Raw genomic sequence first — 12,174 nt, forward strand, 5'->3', positions numbered from 1 at the left:
AAAAGCTTACATTTAGTTCTAAGAGTTCCTTAATAAACCTTCATTAAAACAGGTCAGTAATGCAAGAAGTGCTTTAAACACTCTGGTAATCTTGCTACAGGAGACAGGACAAATGCTACAGGACACAGTAGACCTAAGAGTGTTGATATTTGTTACAGAGTTTAATTACAAATTAGGAGACAAACTAGTCCTTCTTAAAACACCAGAATTGCTTGTACCCTGTGTTTTTAAATTATGCAATTAAAAAAAGCAAAAGAAAGAAAATAAATAGAAGAGCTGACAGCCAAATAAACGGTCATGACTATCTGAGGTAACAGTGTATGTATGTTGAAGCCTGTAAGAAGGGATGAGAAAGTGCTTGAACACTTCTTACACTGCTCTTAACTCTAGCTGTTGGATTTTAAACGTCCTCATTCATACAACGAGAACGAAATATTATAGATTGTCAGCTACATGTGTTCAGTTTTTAAATGAAAAACTCATAATGAACAAAGATGTTTTAAATGTTAATTTATTGCACAAACAGCACTGACAAAATGGATGCCAAGGTTAAACATGTTACCAAGGAAACTAGAGAATGACCAAAGGAGCATCCTGGACATTTATAGGTTGTGAAATGGCAGGAACAGGCTGCTAAGAATGTTCAGAAAATGTTCAACAGGGGGGGGGCAAATAAGCCCCAACATTTCCTTCATTCCATATTTCACAGAGAAAAGCCAGACTGTTTTCAGTTTGTATTTACAACAGCTTCCATTAAACGTGAATCACGGAGCAGTGTGTGAGAGACTGAGCACTCAGGTGTTGTAAATAGTTTTGTTAACATCTATATGGGAAAATGATGCATAGAAATCATCACAGGAGGGTTGGTTGGATCAATATAATGGTAGAAAGGCAAAAGAGATTATACAAAAAATAAAATGAGGAATTTGACATCAGTAACTTTGCATTTTACTCTAGCACCATACAGCAGTATACTAGGAAGGCTTAGGTTCAGCTTAAAGGAATACTCTAGCATTTATTTTTCAGTCTAAACTTCTATCTTCCACATTTGTAGTGTACATGTGACAACCACTGACAAGTCTGAAACATTTCCCTGCATTGATAACAGAATGGAAACCTTTTTACTCAAATTTCACTTATAATAGACGTCTAAGGGCAAAGATTCTACAGAGATGGACTGATACTGAGCTCAAAAGTCCAAAGTGATCAGTTTTGGTCCAGATATTGACCTCAAATACTGATTCAGAATTAAGCTGACATTCTTCAAATCCAAGCCAATGATGTATTTGTCGCTGCGTAGATAATAAACACAGTATGTGTACTGAAAGCACTGATCCTTCACGTGCATCATGTCAACCCCTGTCACATATAACTTGATAACTTGAGTCATGTCTCTTACTCAAAGATATCAGTATTGGATCAGTATCAGATGCTAGCTGATAGAAAATTCTGTTATTGGCATCGAACAAGTGAGATCAGTGCATCCTCAGATAGGGCACTAAACACATTTTATTACTTTACAATTAAAATGTTCCATCGCAAGTATTTCAATTATAACTCTGAAGATAGAATTACTGTTCCAGGACTACTGTTTCTGAGTAGTTTCTGAGTTACTGTAGGACTACTGTTTCTGAGGTAAGAACCTTACCTAAATAACAGGGCAGGCTTAAATGAGTATTATTAAACCTTTTCCCAAGTCAAGAGCTGTTGTTCAATATATTCATATATTTCAGTTAATGAAGGGACAATAATTTCAACACCTGCCCTTATACATCATAAAGTGAGTTCTGAGTAAATGAGTTTTTCCATTCTGGTCTCTATACAAGTGTGTTGAAATACTTGTTTGTAGTAAACGCACATATGCTGCACATTTAGTGGACAGACATTAGGTTGAAAAACACTGGAGTTTTCCTTTAAGTGTGAGAAAAGAGAGAGCAAAAGCCAAATCAGTGCAGAAATCGATATTGATTGAGAAGGCAAATCATAAGTAACTCATAAGTAACAAGAACACAAGACATGACCCTTACAGACATTAGGAAATTTTGATGCGTTCAGACGAACAGACAGACACCTTTTCACACAGGAGCTGAAAATCCACAAGTGTCTAACATCCATAGCCAGGCTTCTTGTGAGCTTGGACAAACATTAGAACTAGATGAAATGATTACAACCCTAATATTTACAGATCACTTCTTACTTTTTTTTTTTTTTTGCATATGTTGTGTTGAAAACAAGACTTAAAAATTACAAATTATCATGGTGACTCTTAGATGGTCATTTATAAACAAATATATGCAATGTGATATATGACATATATTCACAATTTACAGGTGTATGAATGCATATAGCCAAAGGACTGAAAGGCTGAAAGTCTTTGGTAGGAGGACAGGGGTCTCACACCGTCATTATTAAACACTAACAAACCAAACTAAACTGCTCTCTCAAAGGACACCATGAGAAATCTTACTGAGCAGAGGAAAGAATCAGGAGCTTAGATGCAGTCAACATGCTAGAGCAAGTTCTGCAGGAGCAAGGTGGAACTCCTATGAACTGACATGTTTCCTACAGTTTACACTGAACAGGCACACCTATACAAACATTTCAAAATCTCAGAAGGGACTGTAGATAAAACATCCAAGTGTACACGCAAAGACCCTGGCAAAAAGTTGAAACGGACTGTTAGAAAAGGCAAAAGGGAGATGTATGGAACTGCAGATATACAAAGGAGCTGTGTGAAGAGACAGCAGACGTTTAAATGGAGTCACTCTTTTTTTCTTAAAAAAAAATAAAAAATAAAAAAAAGGAGTGAGGTAAAGGAAGGCAAGGCCAACACCCACACAGAGACAGAAAGAGAAGGCACACTGCTTTTAAAAGCACAACGCAGTCAACACTAAAGTAGTGTCACGCACAAACTACACAGGAACATCCTTTCATTTAATATATCAAAAGTTAGATCAAGCCAAAGTTGGCAAGATCAGCAAGAAATGAAAAATGAGTTCAACTGGGAAGCGGGTAAACAAACATCATTTTTATGTAATCAGTGTTTCATAGTCAATTTGCTTGACCGAACTTTCTGTGAAAGGCAACTTCTCATTGGCAGTCGATGGATTTGTGAAGCTGGAAAAAAAAATTGCAGTAAGAGAATCGGATGCGTCAGACATCATGTCTGAACTTTCACCTTTCTCACAGCAGTACAAATGAAAGGGGGCCGGAAAGGTGGGGGGAGGGGCTGGAAAGGCGGTGGGAGGGGACAGAGAGGGCAGGAAGTGTTTAGTCTTGTGCAGAGTTTCGTGGTAAGGTATTGAAATAGAATTAGATACTGATCAAAAGCTGAACATAAATCACTGCTTGTATTGCATACATAAAAATTAGCATGTATTATGCCTTAATTCCAAATAGGGCTATATGTGACCAAGGGAAAAAATAACAGAGGTTTTTGAAAGTGGTGTTACAGGAGGTTTCTGTTGCCAAATATGTTGTTGGGGTCCACATACTCCTTTACGGACTTGAGCATACCCAGACCCACATTGGAGACGGTCTCCCTCATCCACTCCTTCCGCAGCTTGCCCACTGAGAGGGAGAGAGAGAGAAAGAGAGTGTGAGAGAGAGAGAGAGAGAGAGAGTGAGTGAGTGTGAGTGTGAGAGAGAGAGAGAGAGAGAGAGAGAGAGAGAGAGAGAGAGAGAGTCAGGGTGCATGTGGCAGACGGTTGTGAGCACATCAATCTTGTGTGAGTGAGAGAGTAAGCAGGGGGTGATGGATGTGTTTATGGGGGGCTGGAACGCTGGTGGAACACTCCTGAAACACTGGGAGATGTTTTGCATGGTGTGATTTATGGAGAGCAGCAGACTATCAAACTCATTAAGCTGCCGGTGTTCCCTATGGAGGGGAGCTTGCTACGCTCTGCCTACCTCCCTCACTCCATTTCTCTCTTCTCCACATCTCCTCGTGTCGGTCTGCTTCCATGAAGCCTGTCAGTTTCTCCCTCATTTTCATTCACACGCCTCCTATCAGTATCATTCCCCCCCATAAGACCTTCTCTGCCTAACTTTCTCTCTTCACATTACTGTTATGATAACAGTTATTTTTGTGAAGGTCATCTGGCACACATCCTGACACACACAGGGCCTTATAACAATGTGGTTACCTCCCTGCTCTGAGCTTATCACAGCAAAGAGTCCACTGATCATGCTGTTCCAAGAACCTGGACTGAATCCATCTTTTAACCCCAGAAAAAAAACACCTAGGACATTTCTCTATTTGAAATATCTATTACACATCTCTAAATATCAGTAACCATCATGAACAGACATGGCGTTCACACTGTGATCACATCATTACATACTGAGAGTGTTATGTAACAAACAGAAATATACAATACCATATGAGGCTTAAATATAGACTAAAATTATTATTTTATTATTATTATTTTTTAAAAAAAATCATATTTTCTATGTATACTTGAAATTTGTCAGTATGTCTGTTATCCCATTTTTTTCTCATATCACTGTTAAAGCCACTGGCATTTGTGGTTAGTTTTTTTAAACATTATTTTCCATTTTAAATTGAGCTATATTCTGTTGTATTATATTATAGTATATTATATTATATATCATATTTTGTGTTTATATGTAATATATATGCAAATATATATTTATTTAGATTCGTTTTAATTTTTTAAATGTGGACATGCTGCAATTTATACAGCTTTGAGTCTAAACTAACAAATATAAATACAAACAAAAATGCAATTTTTCACATCGAGTAACATCCTGCACCAGAGACCCAACAGATGCTCTTCTCCCAGTGGCTGTTTTCTACCCTAAAGTAAAACCTGATTAGTTATAGAATATTTTATTTGATTTCAGTATATTTTAATTTAGCAGTGTAGTGTAGCTGCATTACATATTGAGCAGTGTGTTAGATGCATAAAAGCAGTATTAATTGTCAACACTAATTATTCGGTTGTAGTGTTTTGTGATATTGTTATCATTTCCCACCAGTTCTACAGCTTGCACATTAACAAACACACACCTGCACTGTTCACATGACCAGCACAGCATGATTTCATCTGGTCAGATGTAGGCTAATATTTGGCAGAGGAGCAGTTGAGGACAATGCGAATGGCGACACCATGATCCAGACTCTCATACACATGCAAATGAATAAAGGCGCCCTGTACAATAGTACAGCCTGCTGTCCCTGCCAACCAATCAGGGGCTTCCAACAAGAAACAAAGTAACCTGGTTTATCTACTACTTCCTCTCTCGCTCAGTCCATCTCTCTCAGACCCCCCCCCCCACCCCCCACCTTTCTCCACTTATCGTCACTATCCCGCATTCCTCAGGGAGAGAAGGAGAAACAGAAGGTGGTGGGGCTGCATCATTGCCTCCATCACAGAGATAATTTACACATCTATCATGTCAATTTCTCCCCATTCTCTCTCTTTCTCTCGTCACTATCTATCTCGCACAGCTATGACCGCACAGCTGGGACAAACAAAACTGCACAGTCAGAGAGAGAGAGAGAGAGAGAGAGAGAGAGAGAGAGAGAGAGAGAGAGAGAGAGAGCGAGCAAGAGAGAAAGAGAGGCACTGAACAGAGAATGCGTTCCCTCAGGCTGAAAAATCACAACGTGCTCAGTAAGAGCTCGGAACTCAGTGTCTCTGCGTGTGTGTGTAAGAAAAAAATTGATTTGTGTTATTTGCACATTTCTCTCGCATAATCTAACTTCATCTCGATCTTTCTTAATAAAAGAAAATCAAGCTAAATGTCTCAGGGCCCTATTTAAACCATAACAGACCAGCATCGTTGTAGTGGGGGTTTAGTAAACAGAATCAATTTGCTGAAACCACACCCCTTTCGTTATACAGTGCACAAAAGCATAATGTAGTGCACTCCTGAACTCCCACAACGCACTGCAACGAACAAATTTAACTATAAATAATGTAGCCTCTTAATACAAAACTCCCGTAATGTACTTTGCATATTGTAGGAAATGGGGATTATGGTGCCATTTTGGACATTGGTACAGGCAGAAAACTGTGAAAGATGCTACTGCACCAGAGGATTGGACAGAATAAATTTTTTAAGACGTGTGGTCAGGCGTGCTGCTGCAATATCCACTTAAACCAAACTGTTAAAATTCCATCTAAAAGCTGTGTATATCTGTGGCTAAGCACAGTGACATATCCCCAATGACACACCATTATGTTTCATTTATGTTTGCGGAAGAAATGATCGACTGATGGTATAAACGTCAGCAAATGTGTTGTCTGTCTCCTTGTGCACTTTTGCTCATTCGTGTATGAAACATTATACTAGCTAATTTTATTGTCTTTCGTATTCCCAATAAAATCTGGTGATTAGTAATGTCTAATTAGTTGCTAGACATTTATTGATTCTGTTAATTATGTGAGCTCCTGTGCATAATGGCATTCCCATTTAATAATCACATCTAAAATGTTCTCTTCTGTGTTACAATAATTTTGTGGTGTTTAGTACATATGTAATTTCAAAATAGTATTCCACAAAAAAAGGGGGTATAAAAATGACACAGGACTCAAATCCTAAAATCTGGAGAAAAAAAAACTATATTGTCAGTATAAAGCAAAGCAAGTTTTAGAAAACTGTGGCTCTGAAACTCCCACTGCACTGGCAAATTTTTTTAATGTCATACCCAGTGTTTGGTCGGTCCACCACAGTTAGTGGAGGTGAGTTTATTTCTGGCCAGGGAAAAAAAAAAAAAAAAACTGGGTGAACAGAGAAAAAACGTGTAGCGTGTATACCAGTAGCCAGTAATACTGTGTGTGAATAAACAGTTTCTATATGTCTGTTCTAATAAAAAAGCCTGGGCTGAAGCTTTAGTTAATGCCAGTAGGAGAATACAATACAATATAGCTGGGCCATATGACTCCCAGCTCAAAAATGACTGATTAAAGCATTTCATTCACTTTTTGTTATAATTGATTTAACCCTGCACAGGGTTCTCAATAACATATGCAACAAACAAACTGAGACCTTGTGATTTAGAACAGTGGTGGAAATCACAAGCCACTATGATCACAATTTTATTTATTATTGATATCCTGTAGTCATTAGCCTGTGTAACCGAATTGAATGGGTTTGATCCAAGCCCAGCCTAAGCAACAGTTAGATCTATAAATAATTTACACATAATAAATAATAAGACTAATATCTGAATTGTGTATAAGAATTCATCTGGTTATTAGAGTTTTATTAATGTTTATAAAAATAAATCTAAAAATAAACCAAACCTTAGAGGGTCTATGGTAATTTTAGAGGATAAAGCCAGTACAGAACAAGCCAAATGCTGCTGTTATCGGCTCTGGATCACTAAATCTCTTGCAGAAATACACCTACCCACCTACCGTATCCTACACTGCTCTTAAATCAGGCTGTGTGTATGAGAAAAAGAATGAGAGTGTCTCGGGGTACATATGGGTGTGTATGCATTGGATGCTATTTACAAATATGAGTGTCTCTGTATTCATTGGTCTGACCTGCGGTAAACACAGGTTGGTAAAGTGTGTATTTCCACTTTGTGCCCTCCCACCTTGCTGGTCCAGACTACATCTGTTTTCTTTGCCTCCTTCTCTCTCTTTCTCTCTCTCTCTCACACACACACACCATTTGTCATGCTGTGATTGTGGGCAGACAAAGCAGGCTGTCGGCAGCCAGATAGCACTGTGCTACTGCTATTAATCACAATTACACAGAACAGTTCACACGCCCAACCACACACACACACACACACACAGATCTAAATTCTCCTTTTTTCAGAGCTCCTTTCCCTGTTTCAGCAGTTTCATGCCCTATCATCCTCGTCTCCTCTGTGGGTCAGACTTTCATTTCCCCAACATCACCAGAAGCTTTTTATTAGCCATATTTTTATTTGTCACCCAAACGCCCGCCACACACCACCCCACCCCACCCATCCCCCCCCAATGCCCATGGGGAGGCATGAGTTTGATATCAGGGAGGCAGTCTGTGTGTGAGTGTGTTGTGTGTGTGTGTGTGATGGTTGTGATTAATGTGTTTAGTGATGTATGGCTAACAGCAGGTAGATAGTAATATAGATAAAGCCGCAGTTTCAGCTACATCACAGAGCTTTATGAGACCGACTGAGGAAGCCCACTGTGTGTTTCCTTTCGGTTTTGTTCTCAGCAAACAGCAGAAATCTTCACTGAAGTCAATTTTAACATGCATCTCATAGATAAAATACTGAAATCGACTGAACTAAAATTTAGATCTAGTTCATTCTACTTTTATTTATAAGCATCATATTGTCAGGTTAGAATCCTTAACCTTAAACTTTTTTCATTAAACTGCTTGATCTGTTTGGCAGCCGAACACATTACGAGGTTCAGAGAGATTATGTGAGCATAAGAGATTTGATTGAGGGTGTGTGGAAATAGTACCTCCATGATGGTGACTCAGGCTTCCCCCATTGGCTAGAATCTCCTCTCGGGCTGCGTGCTGCACAAAAGAGACATAAAAGTTCACGGCTCATTTCTGTTCTGGACCAGTGGAGCAAAGTTTTCCATCCTACCATCAAGGACTATACAGACAAACTAGTCTAAACAGGCTACATTATTCCATTACGAGGACTGTGCAGAATATTTTCTAACATAAAAAAAAAAAAATAAAAAATCTTATTACCTCCACTTGCTCATAGACATGTATTGGATCACTGAGACCTCTATAGTTGAAGGCAAAGTAGAAATACACACAGGCGCCAGCGTCATAGGTCTGTGTCACTCTGAGGGTGAGAAAATATGGAGAAAAAAAAAAAAGAAATTAGGGAACAGAAAGAAAATATGGACATATACAGGAAAGAATGAAAAAAAAGAGGGAAAAAGGAGAAAGAATCAAAGAAAAGAAAAAGAAAATTAAATTGAGTTGTTCAATATACTGTAAATAATACAATTGCTTTCCAAAAATGATTCTAGATGAATAATTACACTTTGTTGGTTTGTGAGAACCTCAATGAATTAATAAATACACAATAAATAACCAATAAAAATAAATTACATTTCTGCTAAATGGCACCATCACCATAACCACACTCCTGCTTAAGCTTTGTGAAATAGCATTCTTGTAGCATGTTTAGATTTTAAAAACATGTGTCACGGGATGCTTTCTGATTCATCATGCAGCTCTGTGTGTGTGTGTGTGTGAGGGGGTGGTCCTTGTCACTTTCAATTTCATCCTATTCAGCTGATATTAAATACCCATCAGACACATTAACACAGCACTATCAGTCCAGCAATACAGAATCGGCCTCCCACCTTGAGGCCATCTGGACTGCAGTCTGCAGACACAAAAAGTATATCAGACTATTAAAGAATAACCTGTTAATGTGATTATCATTGATCTGCACACACACACTATGCACTGCTAATTCTATTTCCACTCTTTTGAGTGTAGTCTTTGCTGAATGTTCACAGTGTCAGTGACGACAGACTGTGTGGTAGGAACTATATTAAGGTGCACTGTGGTCATAAAGATTTTAATTTAGAACCAGAAGTGTTTCTCATCTTCCATCTGTTCTGACACTCATGTCACTCAACCTTCCTACATAGGTGGCTCTGACTTCTACGCAAATAATTGTATAAAAGAATCATGTTAGAAATGTGTTAAATGTTTTATGTTATGTTATATTTACGGTGTGTGTGTGTGTGTGTGTGTGTGTTGTCAGTTGGGGCACTGCCCTTTCCAGAGGTTAAATGGCCACATCAATCACGTCACACACAGCTGCACAACAACCGACAGGAAATGAATGGCTGAGGCATAATCAAGTTTCAAACCTAATCTCTCCTTTGCCCCCTTCATTCTCTCTGTTTCTCTCTACCCTTTCTTTACGTCTCTCACTCCTATTCCCATCTCTCCTCTTAGTTCTCTTCATTCTTTTTCTCTGGTTGGCAGGGTCATTGTGAAGGTGAACAGAGCTGGGTTCAAAGTGTTTCAAGTCAAACAAGTGCCCATTTAGAGAATTTAACATTGTCTTTTAGCTTAATCTCTAACTACTAACATTTAAGTTTTTTAATTCTTCAGTTTAAATATATTTAAATATTAAACCCTAGATTTGTACTGTAACCTTTCAGACACAGCACTACTTTTTCACAGGCAAGAATATGTGATTATGTGTTTTCATCACAGTTTGTGAGTCTGATCACTGAGCAAAAGTAACTAAAATGATTCATTTTATTTAGTGACTTTTAATGCCATGTCAACAACAAGGCTATTTTGTGTTGATTACAGACTAAACAAAACCAGATATATGCTAAACCTATATAAGACATTCTAAGCTCAGTACAAGACAGAAAAAGTAATTGAAATGAATTTCTACTGTGTTGGAAAGCTGGAATAAACTATTTAAGATCTATTACATCCAGTTTTGTGATTATAGTCATCTTTTAAGATTACTTGACACACTGTATGAGATGATCACATTAAAATCTTGGCCAAATTCAATAACAGACTATGCAATAAAGTATGTTCTCCAGGTCAGATTTCATTGCTAAAGAGCATCTAATAATAAACCTGCTTTTACTGAAGGCTTTTAGATGAGCACTATAGCAGTGGTCACACTGAGGTTTTAATGAATTATTTTGGACACTGCCAGGACGTTGTTGTTGGCTGTCTTTTGTTGCAATGTCTTTAAACTGACCCACATGATATCAACTTGCGACCAAAGAATTTTTTTTATGATGTGAGATTACTGTCTGTGACAGCCAAATCATACAGCATAATCCTGTGTTTAGATTAAGCTCTTTATTGCCAGAGTGGAATTCTAGGCCTGAACGTGTGTTATAAATTCATGTATTTAACTGTTTCTTGTTCGAGTTCAAATTCCTTTTCAACTAAGTTTAGACTTGCTCTTTTAAAAAAAAAAAAATGTTTAATGTTGAAGTAAACACACGCGCTACATATTTACACAGATTTTACAGCATTTGGCAGACGTCCTTATCCAGAGCCACTTTCATTTCACTTAGGCAATTGGGCAGTTGGAGGTTAAGGGCCTTGCTCAGGGGCCCAGCAGTGGCAGCTTGGTGGTCCTAGGATTTGAACTCACAATGTTCTGCTCAGTAGTCCATAACCATAGCGTTGCTTTGTTTGCACCTAGCTGCACACTTTGCACTTTATGTGGCTTGGACAAACTTCGGTCCTAGCTCTGTGTTGTTTTTTGTGTTTGAACTATATGTTGTATATTTCTGTAGCACCAGTTCCTCGAGAAATTATGCTTCATTTCACTATGTACTGCGTCAGCTATATGTGGTTGAAATGACAATAAAGCTTCTTGAATTGAATTGAACCTTAACCACTATGGAATATTACAGATGTAGCACTGCTACAGACATTATGGTAAAAAGAAACAGCATTGTACTCCACAAACAGTAGGGTATATCATATTTACTGATAGGAAAAACAAAAACCTTGGCCACTCGTCTTCCTCAGTGGTGATGTAGGTGAGCAGATTTGACAGTCAGTTTGACAGAACAGAGATAAGTTGGGTGACAGAGAGGATGTGTGAATTGTACCTGCATGTAGACAGTGGTGGAAACTGCACTCCTCTCTCTTTACACTCTCTGACTATCCTCTCCTTTACATTTCTGCACAGGTCCAAAACTCTGCAACACACACACACATACACAAACCAGAGGACACACAACTGATAAGCAACTTACACATACATGACTTAAAACCCTAAAACCATGGTAATAGTGTGTATTTTAAAGAACATGAAATATCTTTTTAAAGAGTATGAAATAAAGCCGTGTTTAAGGCCGTGGCAGAAATTGCAGGAATATGTACATGTACACCCAGTTCACTCACTCCTCCATTCCTCAGCCGTCTTTGATGAAAACCTTATTTGGAACTGTGCTTTTGTTTTTTTAAGGAATGTACTCACTGTCCCTGAGCCGCTTGGCTGCCATAGCGGTGCTTGATCTCTGCACTGTAACGTGACTGGCTGGCTATGGATGAAATGTAAATATACTCCCAAATAACGCAAACATAATGTGAATGCAGAGCTGTGGGGTTTTGCTGCTGTTGTTTAAACACCAACCTGATGTCAGGCGAGCACATGACGTGTCTGTATGTATTATCTACTGAAAATCATTAGCTAAGGCAGGATAAATCAGAACTTAACTA

The 12,174-nt window shown here is 38.3% G+C and overlaps 1 protein-coding gene across 1 annotated transcript in view; it reads right to left on the bottom strand.

The window, feature by feature from the left end:
- Positions 1–495: 495 nt before the first annotated feature.
- agps (alkylglycerone phosphate synthase) overlaps positions 496–12,174 on the bottom strand; it is a 39,149-nt gene continuing 27,470 nt past the window's right edge. The window contains exons 17-20 of the mRNA XM_058392116.1: positions 11,562–11,651; positions 8,680–8,779; positions 8,439–8,496; positions 496–3,570 (exon numbers count right to left, since the gene is read on the bottom strand). Coding sequence (XP_058248099.1) covers positions 3,449–3,570; positions 8,439–8,496; positions 8,680–8,779; positions 11,562–11,651 — 370 coding nt within the window. The 3' untranslated portion in view covers positions 496–3,448. The remainder of the gene's footprint in view (positions 3,571–8,438; positions 8,497–8,679; positions 8,780–11,561; positions 11,652–12,174) is intronic.

This window comes from Hemibagrus wyckioides, linkage group LG06 (assembly GCF_019097595.1).
Source record: "Hemibagrus wyckioides isolate EC202008001 linkage group LG06, SWU_Hwy_1.0, whole genome shotgun sequence".
NCBI classification, from domain to species: Eukaryota; Metazoa; Chordata; class Actinopteri; order Siluriformes; family Bagridae; genus Hemibagrus; species Hemibagrus wyckioides.